Genomic DNA, 21,709 nt, shown 5'->3' with positions numbered 1-21,709 from the left:
ATGTTTTTATATGGTTTACCCTTGACTATATATCGTTGCTTCTATACAATAAATATAGAAATAAACAGCTCTTATACTAAACATAGCGAGTTGTCTAGAATCTTAGTATGGAAAGGCGACGAATCGAGACGAATATGGAAGTAATAGAGAATGGATGTATGATGGATTCTGTGTCTTCAAGGTCTACGCTCAGTCACTACCGGTATTGATGTTAATATACATCTTTGCTTTTTATGTTTAATGTTCTAATATATGGGAATAGATAAATCAATTATTCTTCATGGCGAGCTTAAAGTATGAATATTAATAACATTTACGAGTAAAGACATAAAAATTATATTTATTATATGGCTATAGAGAAATGAGTAGAGAGAAATAAAAGAGAATGAGTAATTTGTCATATTATGCGCTGCATGTTGTTTGATTTTTTTTAATGGTTAATTAGGAAAATGTTTATAAATTGTATGTACATATATATTTAGTTTCAATAAAACTAAAGAAAAAAACAACAGCTGTAAAGTCATGTTGTGAGTGGAACGACTTACGTTACAAGAAACATTTGCATTTGTTTTTAGCAAATAATAAATTTTATTGTAACCTTAAGCCTTGACCCTTCTATAAAGAATCTTAAATTCAAAGCGAGCTCTCGAACACACTTAGTATACCGATTTAAAATGTATTGTACAACAATGAATTTTACAATTTTATCGTATTAAGATTACAACAGTCTGTTTAATTGGTTTTTGTCCCGTGATCCTTCGCGAGGGAGCTCCCCTCTGGCGGAGTTTGAGATTCGAATTAGCATAGTTCGTTACGCAAAAGTAAATATGGCGCGTGTGTGTGCGCGGTTTGCTCTCGGTTTATTTTGTCCTTTCTGTTGTGTATCTGCTGTTGAAATATTTGCTCGTTTGTCAAATGGCTAGGCTACTCGCGTCTATTGTCGGTACTCTAGCTTTTTTTAGACTTCGGAGCAAGTATGCTGATTGTATTTTATTCATAAGTTATTATTATTTAACGTTATACCTACGTCTTAAAGCTTTACTGACACTAAGGGGGAAAAGACAGAGCTATATAAATAGCGTAATGCTATAATTTCTCACACTGGTATAAATACTAGACCATGATGTTCATTACGCAATAAATTTATTACATATTTCTTCATTTATAATGTTATAACATGAGGTTCTACAGTCTGCATTAAATTTCAAATGTCACTAGGAGCTCGGTAATAGATAGCGGAACCAAGTGCGCCGAAATTACTTTCAGTCGATATGTCAAATAATTTGCCCGTCAGCTAAAAGTCCGTGAAATAGCACTGAAATAGATTGCGATTTGCGACATCGGCCGCTGACGGCGCTCATTCGGAAATGGACCGCGAGACGGTGAGATTGCTTTTAAATCACATTAAGTGCTTGCAGCGCTGCACTGGAACGAACTTTGCCCGGCGTTTAGATTTACATTTTCGGCTTGATAAAGGTTACCGTCTAACGGTCTTTAATCTCTTTATAATTTCGCAACAAGTTACTACACCGGTTTAATGACGACAAATACATTTTAGACGAAATTGCTGTGATGACTCTATACTTTAAAAACAGACTTAACTTTCCGTCTAACTTTAAACTTGATCGTTTTTATATGATCAAAAGTCTGAGAAGCTACAAATATCATAATACGTCGTCATCATACAGCAGGAACACGTTTACGTGAATGTACCACAATGCTACGTCAATACTAATGTGTGTTCTAAAAACTAAGTAGGGTAAAATCATGCCACACACGATCCAGTGGCGTTTCCCGCACCCCCACCCCAACTCGTATTGTATTGAAATGAGCCTTGAGCGACTCCGGCCGATCTGTGACTAATGGTCTCTTATTTGCCTCACAAACATTGACGATATATCGGACTCGCATGTCGTTCGTTGTGTCGGATAGGAGATGGTGGAGTATGAATCTTAACGATGTCCTAGATCTTGGAGGCATGATGTCAGGCCAATGATGTTTGCACTTTTCCAATAAGTTTTGTATGCCGTTTCTTTCCCTGTTAAAGCGGTAGTCGATGTTCTGTTCGAATACATCATATCATTTTACAATGTGTTCGTTGAGAGTTCTGATGATGTGGTCTTACATGTAAATGTTCTGAAATTATATATATATTCCTCTGTGGAGATATATCCTACAATAATGGAATCCAATTCAGAAATATTATCATTTGTTCCCCTTAAATCGTCATAACAAGCTCGCTAACGTAGTTTCGAAATTACGTTTCACGGATGCGATGCGAAGTGGCGGCAGCACAAAGGGCCCTTGTGGATTCGCCTATTTCCTGCCCAGACGCAGCCGGAACTCAAGTCTTTAGGTTTGGTGTTTTCAATAAGCTTGCGATATGGCTACCGTTAGATAATTATCAAGTCGTTGACGTATGATATGTTTTAAACAATTAAATAAATATTAGGAAAGTACGGGCAATAACAATTAAATACGAACTATTTTTAAAAATATTATACTTAATTCAATTTATTTAATTCTACATACAATTTTTTCCCTGAATTCTTATTGTGTTTGAAGCGTAAGAACGTAAATATTATGTTTAACATTTTAATTGAGTTTCAGATTGTTTTAAATTACAATGAATTGTTTTATTATATCACTAAACAAAAAACTGTTGAAGGCTTCATCATTATCATTATAATAATCTACATTAAAATAGCAAAATTAAAAATAATTGTTAGACATCAACGTTAAAGTTTATTTTTAGATAAAACTACATCACTAATTAATTCGTCAAATTTACAATTTCAATGTATAATTGTGGTAAGGCGATTCATATAACATTGACATCGTACTGTCATCTTAAATGATACGAAAACGTTCGATACGAAACTTTCGTTCAAGTTGTACAGGAACTACGGAACCAGCCACAAGACGGACAGATAACATTTCGCCACAACTCTATCGGGGTGCTTCAACCGCCTTAGAACTTGCTGCAGTATCGTTTATCGAGTCTAGATTGGAGGGGGAAATTGACTCCCAATAGCGCTTGTGAACGCAGTGTTTTCGTTTCGTGTACCAAAATTCACATTTATTTTATACAATTTATAAAAATTTATTTAAAATTGTTCTTCCGTTTATTTTTGTTGTCCGTCCAATTTGGAGTAGTTTATTAGATGTTATTATACATATAAACATTCCTCTTGAATCACTATATCTATTAAAAAAAGCCCCAACAAAATCCGATGCGTAGTTTTAAAGATTTAAGCATACATAGGGACATAGGGACAAAGAAAGCGACTTTGTTTTTTACTATGTAGTGATTCTGATGCTATAAAGGTGATCTCACATCATGCTTAGATTATCATTTATTACTGATGACGATAAGAACCACTTTTCTAACTAAATTCAATGGAACACATTTGGACGCTCCCACTAACCTATTTTCGGGTCACGCTACAATAGACCATAAATCAACCGAGTTAAGTCGGAAATAGCGTATGACATCACTCTATTGCCTCGTAACGTAATGAACCGTAACTCAGTTACGAAATCCCATGAATATAAAGCGCGTAAATAAATAGCAGATGCGCGAAAAATTCACCCTGTACTAACAGACACTTAGCATAATAATCGCGGGGGTGTGGCGAAGGAGGGGGGAATAGTAAAAAGGGGGATGGCTTGGCTCCCTCCCTGACACGATTCTCACGCGACGCGACATGACTTCCTTTCAAGTTAATGAATGGATGTAAATATGAAGTGATATGTCGGTGTGTGGATGGGATGCCGGTTGTCGTGTTGCGAATTTACGTAGGTAGCTAGGCGTGTGTGCGTTGTCGTAGGTATATTGATTTAGATAGTATTGTTTTTGTCACTTCCTTGTGATATGTGTGAGGCAGCTTGTAGATAGATGTGCTTAAACATGGACTTTGTTTTCTAGTTTAAATTTTACTCGAGTGAAAGATTTATTAAGTCCCCACATGGGCTCCTTCAGTTTCATGAAACGAAAAAAGTATATTATTTTTTATTTTATATTTATATGAGATTAAAAGCATTTTTATTTAATTTTGCAATTGTGCGTTGCTATAGTGAAATTAAGACACTATAATCCTACCTATGTCCATAAATCATTAAGAGTCTTCATTCAAGACCCTTGGGGTTTGCGTCCCTTCTGTGGGCACATGTCAACGTTTGGAAAATTAAATATGGCTCCCATGACTGTTGAGGGTTGGTTTGGTTTTGATAGCTCTGTATATTTGACAAATTTTAAAACGATTGCGATCAAAGGCTAACATGTATACCTTTTGATTGGGCATCGATTTTCCAATGTACCAATAAATTAGTCGAAAGATAAACTTTTATATTTGAAATACAAAATCATTAACTTATCATCAAATTTAATTACATATTCTATACACCCAGTATAGATTACTAAGTAATCTCGTTAAATTAAAATTTGGAAGACAAACAGGTTGTCATTAGTGTAAGGGACATTTCAGAGTTAATTTAATAATTATTTATTGTTATACATTTCGGAACAAAATATTTTGTATTCAAATATTTTATAGACTCGTTTACATTATTATTTTAGCAGTTAACACTCGCCACTATTTGACAAACTAATGGGTTTTTAAGCTAACGTTAATAGATTATATTATACAGCATCTGTGACAAATTCTATGATAAACATTTATCACCGAAGTAACAATGATTTCCGTGTATATACTCATGTCATTGACCTCATTTTAATAGTTCTTTTAATATTAGTTAGTTATATAAAATCAAGTCAAAGTTATACTTACGATTACCTATTTTATCTCTCTCTTTACACAGTTACTCTCAACCCTTTACACAGTTACACTATCAGGGTACTATTCCACGGGGGTGGGGTAGCTACCCTGCGAGACGTATCATTTGCTCTTTGTGCGCCGACCCACTGGTCACTGCGTGTGATGTGGGTGAACACGTGTGCGATTCAATTATAGCAATTAGAAGTATATAAAAAAATCAATGTTATCTAGATAATCCAATTTTGTATCATAGAAAATTTTGTTATTGAATTTGATATAATTTTGTTTTGTGTGAAATTTTGATGTGAACGTAGAAACATATTTAGTTTTTAAAGCGTTCAGTTATTTCAGAATAGATATACTTATTCAATAAATCATTTTCTCTTGAAACGAGAACTACGCTATCTGTATATAGGTAGGTATCCTATCTAGTAATCCTTTTTACAATAAAACACAGATTTACTTAAGATTTCTGTCGTTGACTGTTGAGGACTAGTAAAAATTATCTCAGTGAAATGGAGTTACTAAACCTTTTTTCTATTTAGGTAAAAGTACAATATGCAGTCAACTACCATAGAAAGAGTCATAGAATTGCCGTTTTCCACGAAACAAATGCTACATACGTATTGCAATTTACGCATCGAGTTTTCCCATTAATTGCCTCTTTGTAATAACTATTATGCTACGTGATATTACGCGATAGGCGAGTGATACGCGGCCATGCGTAGTATATGCGTCATTATTTTACAGATATCGAGGAAAATACTACTTACGTTATGGTTTTAATCTGCTAAATAACTAGAAACGGTAAAGGGATATTCCGGACTCGCTGCGGTATATAAATTAGGGATTAATATTCACTTGCTTAGTTGCTTGTTTGCTTGATCGTCATGCGATTGAGTTTAATTAGAAAATATAAATGTTGCAAGTACGTCGTATGCGCAGATTAACTAGGTATGTAGAATGAAAGGAAATTCTTATTATTTTTGTAGCTGTCTAGAGGGAAATTTATGAACAGTTTTGTTGTATATTCTGTGAACAGTCATAAGGAATGTATTGATTATTGCATTATATAAAAATACATTTTCTTTATGCAGCTTTTGTACCGTATAAAGAATAACATGTTACTAGTATTTCTTGGATAGAAGTGACGAAGTGTCCTTAATTTTGGCCTAACAGCCATACAGTTCTAAACATTTGAACTCTTAAATTCTAACAGCAAAGCAATTTGAAAAGGGCAGTTTTAAAGTTGTATAAAACTATAAATCAGCCACTTTATCTCTTCGCGCGTGACTTGATGCACATAAACTAGTGCAAGCTACTGTTAAAATATGTTAATTGTTGTGTCCGACGCGCGTGTGTGCGCTTAATTTGTTGAATGATATCGTCAAGCGCCGACCACGCCTTTGTGCCTCGCCAATGTATGGTTTCTACTTTTAACAATATATATATATATATATATATATATATACGTATGTATATATTGATAAAAAAAGTGTAGTTATGTTCCTGCTTTTAACCTGATAATAATAATAAATACGGGCGCGTTTTTCCCAACTCGACATCAAACGCCTACTTTGCGTGATTTAACCAAATACAGCCAAGTAATATGCATTAGTTTTAAGTTATAAAGAATTATGTCTAATATATACTTTAAGTTATGAGAGTAATTTGCGAATGTGAATGAATGTGTAAAATGTATAGATATTTTTTTCGTGATGGATTTATTGACGATTCACACCCACAAAACATAGAAAACAGATGAAACTTAACTGATCACCTACGTTCTAAATAACCATTTAATTCTGAACGCCAAGAAACAACGGCTAATAATTTGTTATACAAACATAAATAAGTCAATAATGTCACATAAAACTGTTACATCTCTATACGCGTTTAAAATGCATCGTTCTCGTTTTATTTTTACACGTTTCGTGTGCACTGAAGCTGCGTTCCGTTTATTTATTTGTTTTCCAAGAAAATTAAGTTGAGCGACAGTGCCAAGATTACAATGTAACATTGGCGCGGGTCATTGGCCGAAATCGGCGCGAGTCGTGACCTTGCCGGCTCACCTACATATGACTGCCCACTTTTCCTTTCGGCAATCCGCAAAAAATAAAGTCAATCCGCATCTCTAGCCGCTACAATGATCGAGACTGATTTATATACAATAGAAACGGAAACGTAACTATAAATTAGATTTTTTATAGGTACGTTTCAGGTTTTATATCGGACTTTAATGTGTTTTTAATTACTAGAAATGAAACATGTAAGGGTCGAAGAATTGAATTTGAATTTGAATGGAGTCAAGAAAATCTCAAAATTAATGACGAAAATAATCCCGCCCCATTAGAGGGGACCCGATATTATCGGAATTATAAACTTAAATGGGATTAACGATCTTCAACATTAAATTAAGATCCCCCAATAGATATCAGGGATGTGCTTGGCAAAACTTTTCTTGCAAAAACATTTTAAAAAAATTGGGTCAATTAGAAAAAGCTTCTCTATGACGTAAAGGAAAAGGGGAGTGTGAAGCCCTAGTTATGTGTACGTTGTGGCTTTAGTAAGGGCGAGGGTGTACCCTTGAGCCGAGACGTCACCCCACCCGCCCTTTCCACTTTTCACATTTCATTGTAATAATAGTCTTCAGGGCTACACCGCAGAGCTCAAAATCCATTGTAATCTACACACCGAAATTATATTACTCGAGAGCGACCTTTGTTCGATGGTCCACACTATACCTGTGGATCGTCTAACAAAGATCTCCAAAACGAAAATAAAAAATTATCGAAATTTATTCTTATATCTTTCACAAAGGTAATGTAGCGGCCGTTTTTGTATGCACAGTAATAAATCTTCATTGAAACCGTCAGATAATAGATGGGGAATGAGAGTTATTTCTTAATTCGTCATAGCGGACAGGAGACTGTCGCACTTACGTGCTGTGAATGTCACATGTCCAAAAATAATAATAGTACTGCGCGTCGGTCAGTGCAGCGTCTGGTTGCGTCACTGCACCGAGCGGCAGGGCATTGCACCGCGCGTCCTCTTCACAACTACGGATCACTATCGCCGTCTCGCTCCCACAACCACTCTTTCTAACCTCGTGTAATATCGATCGCAACCATTCAACAGCTGATTGTCATTAACATATCCTAGAATTAGTCTAGATTGATTGACGGTGTATATGCAATAATATTTACTTGAATGTTGTGTTTGAACTACAATTACATAATGCCCTAATGGAATAAATCACTTAATGTTGGAACAATACAAACGACACGACTGTAGTCTGCTGTTAATAAAATTTAAAACAAGTTTTAATGAGGGCTTGATGCGTATACTTACACTTTAATTAATATTGAGTGATTACATTTAGGCATGTTTTTGTTATAAGCTTGATTATACTAGGTATTGATATGAAATATAACAAACAGTTCTGATGAAATAAAACAAAACAAAAACTCATTGCATTAATTTCGTTTCAGTGGCGTGGCGGTGCTGAGCCCGACGGAAAGCGGTGGTTGCAGCGGTAGCGACATCACCGAGCCACGTTCGCCGCGTAGCCCCGAATCGGGTTGCAGCACCAGCGAGGAGAGCGCGGGCGTGCGTATGCCGCCCTGGGCGAGCGACCCGGCGCCGCCGGCTCCGCGACGCCTCGCGGCCCAGCCCGCGCCGGTCCGCCGACCGAACCCACCCGTTCATCGCCGCATCACTGAGTACTTCAACCATAAAATGAAACCCCAGAACAGCCTCAAGCGAGACTCCAACGCCGTCAACACCGATGACACCAAAAAGAAGTGCCTCCCCAAAAATGGTGTAACGCAAGATCTCGAAAAATACATCTCCTATCTATCGCAAACGCTTAGTCCCAAAGTCTTGCTCGATGTAGGAAAACAAGCACAGGCTATGCATAAACCGGTGTCACAAACGACCATTATTGACACTAAAGCTACAGATCTCAGTAAATCGCCTTCAAATACCAACGCCGATAGTGTGCTCGAGTACTGTAGGCCTAAAGAAAGCAAGGAGGGGCACACGATGAACGGCTTTGTAGAAGTACGACAAGTATCTGAAAAGATTAACAAGGATAAGCTGTCGTGTGGGATTCTTAATGGATTAGTCGAAAATAAGAAAATTGAGCGTGATAAAAGATTAGTATTTGACCCATCCGCCAAAATAAAACCTATTCTTAATAAACAGAACATCAATAATTCCCAGAATAACAAAGTGCCAATACCGGGATCGCACGAAATGTATGGGGTAAGAATTGCACCTGCCACTTCCATGAACCAAACTAGAAACAAAGTTTCAACTTTGAAGTCCGATGCAAAAATTAATGGTACAGTTAGCTATACTACAAAATTAGACAGTAGAATGAATGGGGTAACACGTGGCTCTAATAACTTAAATCTCGTAAACAAACCCGTTGCCGCTAAAAAGGAAACAGTGAAAAAGGCTAATTTGGCACCAAAAAGAACCAACAGGAAGTCCTCCGCGTGTATCGCAAATAGTAAAAATCTCTCTTGGTCAAAGGCGAACAACCTCAAACAAATTCAGTTGCAAAAACAAAATTGTGTAAATTCTGTTTCCAGTACAACGTTACGAAATATGCCGGGCGAGGCGAATACAGCACCAAAGATGAATATTCCAAACGGTGTTAGACAAATGTCGATGACAGTTAATGGCAATTTAAGTAGCCTTAATGTACCTGTAAACAATTTACAAAATGGTCATCAAATCAATGTTCAACAGCCGTGCAATGGAACGGTCACTTCAACGAACTTATCAACGTTTATGGCCGTTCCGCAAAATGTAATGCTGACTACATTAAGGATACCGCAAAACGGGCTGACTGCACAAACGTTGAATCAGCAGGGTAGTATCGCTACGTTGAACCAACAAGGTAGCATAGGAACCATCAACCAACAAGGCAACATCGCATTCAATAGATCAAATGTCAATGTGACAAGCCCGACAAAAATAAATGGACAGTTTGTGTTTCCACTCGTACAGAATATAAACGGGACTGTAGTTCAAATACCTAACCTTATGGCGAAGGTGCCAAACTTTGTTCTTCCTCAAACACAACCTTTAACTGCGCAGCGGCAGAATCATATACAAAATCAGCAGACTCAGATACTCATCAATGGTACGTTGTTGAAATTGTCAAACGCATTACCATCTTCGTTTCCTCCAGCCAACAAGACGAATCCTGTCTCGAGTCAGCCGATTTCTGTTCTAAACAAGGGTTTTCCTGGAATTCAAGCTGTAAATGCAATGACACCGCAGAAATCTAATTTCAATGTCAACCTGAACCATCCGATGTTGGTTCCGCAACCAGGTTTTATTGTTACTTCAGTGCCAAACGTCAAAGAAACTTGGAGTTATTCTACAGTAAATACAGCCTGCTTATCACATTCTACGTATACAAACCCGATTGTTCAACACCCACCGCCCATAGTACCCACATTCAATACGCAGACTTTGCATACGAGTAGTATACCCATAGCGCCTGTTAAACCCCCTGACAACCCAATACAAGGCACAGAGCCACCTAGCAGTACGGTTAAGGAGACAGACTTAATTGAATTAAAAAATCAAAAGTGTGATATTCCATGGCTGTCTAAAAATGTTAATAATAACATAGTTCCATTAGATTCTAAAAAAATCACATCGAGGCCTTTTGCTGAAGTTAGTTCGGGTAAGCTTGATGATTTGATGTCAGACAAAGTGACAGATAGCGAAGCGATTGCGGCATCAACGAATAAGATGTCAAGAATAGAGAATGTGCCTGAAGAGAAGAAACTTGAAGAGGTATCGAGAAGTGAGGAAACTGTGTTCACTCAAATAACTGTGTTAAAAGACGTATCATGCAACGTTGAAAGCACTGTCATAGAAGCTAATTTTAGTAGTGCTACAACGGAATCCTCAGAATCGGGGATAGGTACGGATAAGTCAATAGATTCGCCGAGTGACTCACAGGGTAGCAAGGAATGCGACGAGGATTCTTCGTTATTGTCGCTGAGTGTGAGCGTGAGTTCGATAGATGCGACGAGCCAGTCGGAGTCACAGAAGAGTCCTATACTTAAGCAACCTAAAACATTAAGGTTTCCGCCTAAAAATCTTACGAAATCTGATAGTAATAGAAGGACGTCTAGTTCAGACACGACGACGACAGTTATTGTATGCCAATGGGAGAATTGCAAGCTGGAATTTGATAGTGACTCGAGCTTATTGGAGCATTTGCAGGTGTGTATTTTATTTTTAATTCATCATTAAATTCTTTGTAACATGAGTAAAATAAATAATACATTGAAGTTCATAAACAGACTATGATGAATAGTGCATTTTACTGTGAGCTTAATTTTTATTAGTTGTAGTTTAACAATTGAAGATTAATTGTAATAATTAATGATATTGATATCTTGAGTTCTTTACTATGAACACTTAGTACTTTTGTAATTGATAAGGTAAATTAATAATACATAAGTATTATAACTTCAATCTTAAGTCGCAGTTTTATTCTGAAAACGTAGGATAATAACAAAAAAAAATCTGTATAAAATATAAAAAGCATATATAAATAACAATAAAAATATTAAGCTGTTTCCCTTGTACATTTCAGTCCGTCCACGTTGAAACGCAAGTTGGGAAACAGAACTACGTATGTCTTTGGCAGCAGTGCAAGGTTCGCGGGAAGCCCTCGTGTTCCCGCCTATGGCTGGAGCGGCACACGCTCTCGCACGGCGGCAACAAGCCCTTCAAGTGCATCGTCGACGGCTGCGACAGAAGATTCTCCACTCAGGTACAATTACGTTCCAGTACCAAAGCGAACTCCTCTTGCAGAATCCAGGATACTCATCGCCAAAACGATTCCACAATAACGCGCTCGCGTCGTCATTGAATGGGTTATTGTCTGTGTCGTTCTGGCGGTTTGTCATTTTGGTCTTCAGTTTTGCTCGTTGATAGATCCCGTTTATCTGGATTCGTAGTTATCTGAGATTTGCATGTTTCTATACTCTTCGAGATTATTTAAGTGTTTGTCTCATTGCCCACTTTTTGTTATTAGCTTTTGCAATCGTATTGGATGTGATGCACTAACCAACTGTCTGTAGTTGTTTTATTGCTTCTATATGAAGTAAAATGTTTATATTATAAAAGCAATTAACACCCGCTTTCCAACGCTTCAAGATTTAATAGCTTATTAATCTTTTATCTACTGCTGTGTTATTATATCGTAGTGTTTTGCATTTCCTTCAACATTGATCTTATGTTTATGTCCCGGGCACGCCAGCGGAGCCGCGGGCAAATGATTCCGAATCACCGATGAACGAGATCTATTGACATTCCATAGACATAGTTTCTTCGCTGCTTTCATTTTCAACCAATATCCAGTCAATAGTGATTGGACCATGGAAATCTTCTAATCTTCTTAAATCTAGTCTTCTTATTCCGTATTTACCCGTGTAGGGTCTCGGCCGAATTTTCAAAATTTTTATTAATTGATCGCATTGTTTTGTATCTCTAAGTGATTCAATTACTCGTTGACCGCGTGGCGTGTCACGTATAAATTTTGTTTATTTTTAAATTTATCTACGGTTGTCAATTCCAGAAAAATATTAGCTCGGTCTTGTCTTCTGTTGTTAAGTCATCATTCGATATTTATCAGTTATGCCGTGACGTTGCCACATGGATATAATCGTAGTCTTCGAATTTTCGGGAACAATAAACTGTGTTTTGTGTTTTCTGTCCTAAGGTTGAAGGAGTTACGGCTGGTGGAGTTACAGCGAAAGCGACACGCTTCTTTTGTTATTGTTTTTAAATGTCATTCTTTTGTTTATTTTTAACTACTCCGAGATGTGCCAATGCTGGACTCACTGGAGGACCGATACAAGTATTGTGTTAGCTTAGAAGTTCATGGAAAATGATCACGGTTGTCCGTAAATATATATTGTTTGTGAAATGTGTCATATGTTTTTGGTTTTCCTTTGCATCGTAATCATGAGGATGCAGTATTTTTTGTACGTGACTGGGAAGGGAGGATAATTAAAGATTTAATTTATTAATGAAAATTTACCCTGTAGAATTTTAATAATAATTAATCGCATCATATCAATATCCAAAGCACAATAAGTATTTTAAATTGACTGTTATCTCGTGTGAAAGTTGCTGCTAGTTTTTGAGGGCATTATTATTACGCATCTATAAAATGATCATTTTACACGAACTGAAAGCTCTAGAAACTGCCGTCTATCTCGTTGCTATGGTTACAGCATTCTAACGGTGTTTCCAGACATTGTTGGAGCGACACGTCAACAACCACTTCAACGAGTCGTCGCAGTCGAGCGGCGCCGGGCGGAAGTCTAGTGATAGCTCGTCAAAACTCATACGGAGGAATGGGAAGAAGTTGCGGTATAGAAGACAGCCTTGGTCAGGTGAGTGTTGCCTTTACGAAAAGACTAGAAGAGCTACTAGTGTTGATAAATTTGTTGTGTATGTAAGGAAAGGGCTGGGGGGGAGGTGGGAGGAAATTACTTTGTTAAATATATCTAAATTATTTGATGCCCAGCATAGTGCGCTCTTTATTTTTTCTCATCATTTGCTTCATTCAAGTACGTTCTTACTATTGTGGTATCCAAATTCTCGGCCAGCAAAGTGGGCACGCATCAGCTAGTGCACAATATGTATTCGACCATGAATTTGTTTATTTATGTCATATATACATGTCATAGTCGGCAATGTAGCTGGTGGATCACTTGATGGTAAGCGCTACCACCGCCCATGAACATGTGGAGAGGCGTATGCCTCTACAAATGGTTTGCCGGCTTTAAATTGGAATGGGATTAATAACGGATTGATGAGATAATAAAGGAAAGGATTGGGAAGGGTAAGGAAAGGGATATGGGCCTCCGGCTCCCCGACTCACCGTTAGAAGTAGTAGCAAGCTACTGTTTGACGCCGGTTCTCTGTAGCGATGGTACTTCCTCGGAGAGAGCTGGTTCAATTCTTAGTGAAGCGCAAAATACTCCCAAAATATCAAATAAGAAATCCACATAAAAAAGTCACTGCACCAATTCAACGAGATGAATTCGTTCTAACAACACATATCCGGATTCCAGCGCGCATGTTCGACTTCTTCGACTCGGGCATGATGGAGGGTCTGGCGTGGCGGCTGTCGCGCTGCACGCGCTGGCGGCTCGGCGGCGCGTGCCCGCTGCGCGAGCCGCCCGGCCGCCACACGCTCACGCTGCACGCGGCGCTCGCGGCCACGCGCGCCGCGCCCGGCGGCCGCCGCGAGGCGCTCATGACCTACTACCCGCCCAATGTGTAAGTACGCTGTTCACTAACTGCTGGGAGTAGGTATGGGACTTTTTGAGTTGGCTAGTTTTTAGCTGTGACTATAATGGATATAGATGTCGTAAGGTGGATGATAGTGTGGGTTGACTGGTTTTTAGGTGGACTATAATGGATATTGTGGTCGTAGGGTGGACGATAGTGTGAGAGTACGGTTGTTGTAGGTACTGGGTAGGGATTGTGGACTTTTTGGGTTGTGTGGTTTATAAATGTGAATGATAGTGACGTATAAGTATACTTGTTAGTGTATAAAGGGAGCGATAAAGGGTTTTTTTGGTTGTGTGGCTTATAGGTGTGGACGATAGGAATATGGGAATTGCTTGTATGTGTGTATAATGTTTTGTGAGATAATCGACTTATGTGTTGGTGGTAGGCATGTTTTGTGAGCTTAATTGTGGATGTGTTTTGATGACTTACCCGACTAATATGGTTTGGTGGTAAAGGATTTTTGAGTTTTGTTTTTGTGGATTTCTAGATAAGGAAGGTAGATTAGATAGGGGATAGGAATCATATTAATTTAAGTTTGTGCAGATAGTTTGAGGGTTTTTAATTTTAGTAATTAACAAATGTTTTGAATAGTTATGTCGTCGGTGTGGTTGCTTGTGAATGGTGTTTTTTTTTTTGTGGCATTTTAAATTGTGCCCTTTGCATATATGTTTATCTTTTGGCCAGTTCAATGTGCTATTGATAATTATAAATAATTATAGGTATAAAGTAAGGTTTTTGAATATTACTTTAGCCTTAATAATGGTTCTATAGATGGTGTGAGTTTCCAAATTTTTTAAACATATTTTGTTACTATCGAACCGATTTGGGTGGGTTGGGATGGAGATTTTTTTATTTTTGATGTAAAGCTTCAATTTGAATGATATGAACCGCAAAAGTTGTATATTGATGTCTTCTAGGCTTTATTTTATATTCAGCCATTTTTTAAAGTCAGGCAGTTTTCTAAAGTTAGCATGTTGTATATTACATAACTACATAATATTATATGAGTGTCATTTTTTACTTAGTTAAAAAAAGTTGAAAGAAAATATGAATTTTTTATGGGAGTTTATTGAAAGACCTAATGTACAATGATATGTATTGAAAAATGCAAATGAGAAAGAAATGTCTTATTAAAAATTTTGTGTTATGTGTATGCATTTTGAATGACAATACTGAATATATCAAGCTGATATGAAAAAAAGATTGTATGCTTAATGGGTTCATAATAAATATCATAAGGCTTATTTTTATAGTACTTTTGATATAGTTCAATTATACAATAGTAATATGGTATTTTCACACAAAATACATTAATAAAACATTTGTATTTATTAACTTGGTAATTGCTACCATCCTAAATCAAAAGTACTATATATTATCTAAAAATTGAATTGTATAGTCTGTTTAATCGCAGACGTTTTTTTTTTTATAATTTTTAACACTACATATATTTTCAGGTAAGAATTTTCAATATTTTGTAACACAATCATGGAATAAGTTTTATATGGGATTTCTATAAATAGATTAAAATAGACGCCTTTATGATATAATGAAAATACGAGATGTTTAAGATGGTCAATTGGAGATTTCTATATGAATTATACAAACTGTATTAATTTGTTGACTGATATTTGCAGCGACGAAATTTTCGAGTATTTTTGTTATTTTATTAACGAGGTAACGACGAGGTGGGTTATGTAGTCAGTGTTGTCGAATTTCAATGAGTTCCACAAACTTTTGTTTATCATTTCGGTAGAGATTATTTTTGCATCAATGTTTATGAGGAATGCGATTGTCATTGAATTATTTCATTACGTAATTTCATTAAGATATTGATTTTGCACGTGTAAGTGAGGCTTCCATTATTTTACACTTTTTCGAACTTGGTGTTTAGAAAAGTAATGTATTTTTTTATTAAAATCATCATTTTCATTATCTAAATTTGTCTTTGAGTTCTATTATGTTTACTTAAATGCATATTAGCAGAAAACTACGATAATTCCTTAATAGTAATTTTTTATTTCAAATTCAATCATATAAATAATCTTCATAATTAAATTCAATGAAGCCTCAAAATGGTTTGCTACGTTTGCATCAGACCGAGTTGTGAAACTATTGTCTTCCACAATATTCACAGCAGAGATCTCCCCGAGGCAAAACTGTAAGCAAATCGAGTGGCTTTAAATCACAATTACATTTTAGTTCTAGCAGCGTCGCTTTTAATAACATCATGCGGATCTTTGTGTACTTCTTATTTATTTATGCATATCCCATCTTTTATATGTGTATCATTGAAGTTCATATTTCCTTTTACATTTTCCTTAATGCTTCATTGATAAAGGAGATGTTTCATTAGTGATAGAATTGCTTTTAAAATCAATATTTTTTTAAATATTTATTTAATTGCGTACATATCTGTAAAGTACAAGACGTGTTTTGTATGTGTCATCATAATAATATAATGCCATAAATAATATTATCTTTTATTTTATATTTTAAATTCATAATATGAAACATCTTTTTTCTCATAACACCTTTAATATTATAATACACAGGAGGTACACAAGATCCTCATACCTCAGCATGCTTCACCCTTCTCGGCCACACAGAAGCATCTTATGAAGTTGCTAGCATAAAACAATGATTTCAATGAGTTTAAAGCCAACTTGATTGAATTAACTGACAACCCACCTCTTACGATTGGCGAAAATGAACATAAAACGATCAATGCTGATGCTAGCAACTCGTGGGTTGCCCGCCCATATTAGCTCGTAGTTAGCAGCCTCAGCATTGACTTTTAGCATCCACATTTAATATGTATTGTTCCTAATCTATGTCTATTGATTTCTTTAAAGCTTCTTAGCGTGCATGATCACTTCTTTCATCGTTGGGCTTGCAACCCAAAAAACTGCAAACACGATCCACGTACCTATGTAACGTCAAATAGCTATGGCGTTTATACAGTTGAGAAAGAGCGCCATTTTCCACGTTGTCATGGTAACCGTTTTCCGCCAACCGTGACGGTTATTTGGCGCGAATGAAAACGAGTGGGCCGTGGTGTTTGCAGTCACATTCTGTGTGGCTAACCGGTTGCCCGTAATAACTTGTCCTTTGCGTTTCAGGATCGAGGACGAGTGGGTGCCCGAGGAGGAAGTGAAGCAAATCAAGCGAGTCGAGATATCGCAGCTGCCGGTCCACACTAAGGTGGTTCTGTACGAGCAGTTCTGCAGCTCGTACAGGAAGACGCCTTCGCCGCCGCCAGTGAGGAAGACCCCCGCGATACCAGCCCAGCCGTCCAGACAGCTCCCGCTCCGCCAGTGCACATCGTCCAGGCTCCTCAACAATCTGCTCGCAAAACAGAAGACTCTCGAAGCGAAGAACGACTGCAACGCGACCAACCTGCCGATGATCTACAAGGAGGAGGAGAGGAGCGAGAAGAGCGAAGTGAGCGGCGCCAAGAAGAGGAAGCTGGGCCGGAGACACGGCGGGAATGCGTTCTGGCCGAGCGGCCGGTAGATGGCCTCGACTCGATTGGGACTTGGGAATCGACTTAATGAGAAATTCCGGTTTCTGAATATGAGCAATAAAATCGTACAATATGACAATTTTGATTATCCAAAGAAAATAAATTTAAGTAAAACGAAACAAAAGACATAAAGTGTCGTTTCGAAGTCCTAATCGCGGTTCTGTAGTAGGAGGTTGGACAGATGTTGATTCTCCGGCTCGGGCGGCGCTATCAGTTAGACACTTCGCCAAAGATTCGCCGCTCGACTCTCGCCCGAACGGAATAAATAATTCACAAGACTGATACATACTTTTTATAGAATATGACTCGGTTTCGAGCGACGCGACGATAGCGAACAAATTGTAAATAGTTAGGAAATGTATATTGTAGGGCGTTGCGACGTGTACATTAGTCGAAGTTAGGTTTAGCGGACCCCGGTCCGACGTAAGTTAGGTGAGATGTCGCCACGATAACGACCAGCGATACGAATCACTGCCAATATTGTATATAATAGTAGTTTATTAGTGACGGGCCGACTCACGTCGGCCGCTATCGATACTCCGTTGGGCCGCGTCTCGACCGCTTTCGCTTTACGGTGCCAATTATTCTATCGATGTCGGTGTCGATGCGTGACCATTGATTTCGTCACCAAGTGCCTCAATTAGCACGGTTCTACCATAGCAGTGTTCACATAGATGTAACCGCGTAGTCATATCGATTCGGTGTTAGGTTTAATCGATTTTTTTATATCGATTCTCGTAACGATCGATTCAATCGACGCTCGGAATCAACAGCTGTCTCATTACGTCACTGCCAATGTTGCGTTTATCTACAATTTATCATTGCGTTGTGAAAAAGCGATTTATATAATCGACAATACAATACAAATTATAGTATCAAAACAAAAACAGACAGATAAAATAAAATAGACATTTTGTATAAATGAGTTTTTTTTTTGTCGTATAAATCGTTTTTTTAATATCGCGAATTGTGCATTAAAGATATAGCAATAATAATGTGTGATAAGACTTTAGACGACTTATATTCACGCACAAGATTTTTAGCAGTTTTGAGCCAACATACAGTAATCTCTGGATACTCGTGTTATATCGTGTAATTGGTAATTTTTTTATTTTTGTATCAGGAACCGGTTTATACACGTACTGTCTAAATGGTGTTGTATCATGTATGGTTGATTTTTGTACTTTTGTACTCGATGTGTGTTTATGGAGTGCAGCGCTGTGGCTTTGATGATGATGACTTGTAAAATGCTTATTTATAATACAGGCAAAAGTTATGTCAATACAGTTATTGTAAAAGGATAACTTATAAAACTTCCAAAAATTTATAGAGAGTTTTAAGATAAGATAATTTAAAACTAATTTTAAAATTTCTTCGAAGCCCATCGAAGCTTTAGACAATACAGTGTACACACATTGTCATCAAAGGCGAAGCGTCGAACAAGCCAGCCATTCGAGAAGTTTCTGTACGGTCGGATTGCCTTTTTAGCAATAAGATAGTTAACATTGATATGTAATGTTGTGTTCCGTAATCCGTGCTCACGCGATCTCCGTAGTATTTTTAGTTAGTGACTGTAGTTAAGTTAGGAAATGTGTGTGTGGACGACAACTGATTGCGAGGAGGGTAGCTCCGGCACAAATCAAATTTGAATTTGAATTCAGATTTGATCTCTGTCGACACGAGCCTAGGTAATGATTTCGCCCGCGCTGAGACGGAATCGGCGTATAAGTACGACGAGTTAGCGAACTTGAGGGTAGTTTTAGATAAATGTATATAAATTATAATTTCGATTCCGTCTTCGCTGGCGCGGGCCGGACGACGATTCAGCGGCCGCTGATGAGTTTAAGTCAATATAGGAAATGTTAGTTTGGTGTGTTCGCTTTGAGAGTTACACTGAAACGGACACATCGAATAGGGACGGACCCAAAGACATGTTAGGAAAATTTCTTAGTCAAGTTGGTGCCTGTTTGCTGAGGACGATCGTGAAATATCTGTGGAAGCCTTCCAACGTACTGATTTTTAGTTATTCGTATAAAAATTCTAGAATAATTTCCAGCACTGAGATAAGTGCCATATTGTATTGGCTCGGCTTTTTATATTAATTTGATAGTCAATTGCGACACCAAAATCTGAAAGACATATTAGTGTATTTCTCCGTGGACTTAATTTGATCTCAGATGAATCGGCAATGGAATTTTTTAATGTTAAAAACGGCATCGGATTTGATCATTTGCTTGGATATTCATGTGTTTGGACAGTTTCTTCGTCTAGAAATTTTTCCACATTGGTGAGGTTTTAAATTAAATTGTAAGTAAAAATCGTGTTTTTTGACTCTATTGATATGTCAGACCAAATTTGATGACGTTTTTTGAATAATATGTAATATCGCTCAATATAAATAAAAAATGTTAATTTTGGGCTCAGAACATAAGTGGCCTAGAAAAACGCTTGAGTACAAATTTAATTTGCAATAATAATTAGGATCGATTGTATTTGGAGGTATTTTCGGTAATATAAGCCCCTTAGTAGTAGCCATTCGAGTCGTTAGGCAGAGAGAAATATTTTGTGATCGAATACTTGTTAGCGGGGTACTAAATTAGAACAAAATACATATTGGACGCGCGACGCGAGCGCGTAAAGATGATATATTTTTATCACTGCCACGATAGTCATAGTGACGCGAGTGGAGGCGGGTGCCTTCGTAGTTGCTCATCTCTAAGGTTTCATTTTATTTAGTTTCGGCGAACAATGTATCGGGGAACAATATCAGTCACCTGCAGTTTGTTGGGCAGAGGCCGCGGGGTTGGAGGGCGTGAAGCACATTACAACTGCCGCGCTACTGTGAGCCCTGACCAGAGACGTTCGGACGGTAGTTTAGTAGCAAACGGTAGACACTTTCGGTCACGCTTTACGAATGTAAATAATTGTGTATAAAGTATGACGCAGGAGTAATCTGGTTCGCGCCTCGAGCTAGAAGAGAGGAGAGGAGGGGATGAGGGGGGGAGGGGAGGTGGCTCTTTGCCGAGTATAGGCTAGCTGGTAGTGCGTTGTCTTTCAACATGTTTCCTATATTATCCGTTTATTATATGAATGTTCTCCTTTATTGTAAATGTTTGACCCATAAATGCTATATGCGGACGAGATGTCCCTGAGATAGTGTGCACTACTTTATTCAATTTGTAGATATTTAATTATATATAGTATAATGTTTAATGCGTTTCATTTGCTTGGAGCCGACGGTGAGATCCGAAATTTAATTATAATTTGTCCCGCGAGTGGGCTATCTACCTCAATTAATTATTTATCACACATTTGGGCATAATAATAGTGAATTACGTTACTCGAAACGAAATGAAATTTGTTCATTGTAGTGATTGTAAGTTTTTTTAATGGTTTGTCCACGTCACAAGTACTGTATCTTATATTAAATACATATTGTATGATTGACTACATCGTGTTTTATTGATTTTCAAATTCCTATAAAAAAAATCTCATTTATTATTGAAAGTAGTTTATATGATAAAAACGAACGCTGAAAAATCAGTGAAGTTGTATTTCTGATATATCCTGCAGTCATAAATTATTTGAAGAAGCCACTATTTGTTCATATAAAACTATTATAAGAAACAATTTTTATATTTCATGCCAACAGCAGATCCAGAAGAGTAGATATTTTAGAATTGATGAATTAATTAATTATTATCTCTTCAATATCATTAATACAATTCATTTCATTAATTTTCACTCTTTGATGTTATAGAACTTGGGAACAGGAACCTTGTACCTTACATACACAAAAGTAGGTATTTAATGTAATTGAAGACTTGAAAAAGCAATAGAATTCACATATTTACTCCTTGCGTAAATGTATATTAAGTCTGTTTATTGAAAATGTAGGTACATGAAAACGTAGAAATTTTCACCCAAAATTTGATTCAAAATATATAAACATATCAACTAGCATAAAATCTAAATGCATGTTTGCAATACCTAAACAGTACTCGTATATATATTGTGTGCACGGTCTGTGACTACCAAAACCTACTGACCTACTGAT

At 37.2% G+C, this 21,709-nt stretch overlaps 1 protein-coding gene across 2 annotated transcripts in view; it reads left to right on the top strand.

Annotated features, from left to right (window-relative positions):
- Positions 1–21,102, top strand: part of LOC119833653 (zinc finger protein jing) — a 114,823-nt gene extending 93,721 nt beyond the window's left edge. For both annotated transcript variants that reach the window (XM_038357761.1, XM_038357762.1), the window contains exons 2-6: positions 8,270–11,033; positions 11,410–11,589; positions 13,078–13,219; positions 13,904–14,111; positions 17,249–21,102. In XM_038357761.1, the coding sequence (XP_038213689.1) occupies positions 8,270–11,033; positions 11,410–11,589; positions 13,078–13,219; positions 13,904–14,111; positions 17,249–17,642 (3,688 nt within the window). In that variant the 3' untranslated portion in view covers positions 17,643–21,102. The remainder of the gene's footprint in view (positions 1–8,269; positions 11,034–11,409; positions 11,590–13,077; positions 13,220–13,903; positions 14,112–17,248) is intronic.
- The last annotated feature ends 607 nt before the right edge of the window (positions 21,103–21,709 follow it).

The sequence above is a fragment of the Zerene cesonia genome, chromosome 17 (genome assembly GCF_012273895.1).
Source record: "Zerene cesonia ecotype Mississippi chromosome 17, Zerene_cesonia_1.1, whole genome shotgun sequence".
In the NCBI taxonomy this organism is placed as follows: Eukaryota; Metazoa; Arthropoda; class Insecta; order Lepidoptera; family Pieridae; genus Zerene; species Zerene cesonia.
Note: the sequence above shows the minus strand (reverse complement) of the source record. Positions and strands in the feature narration are given on the sequence as shown.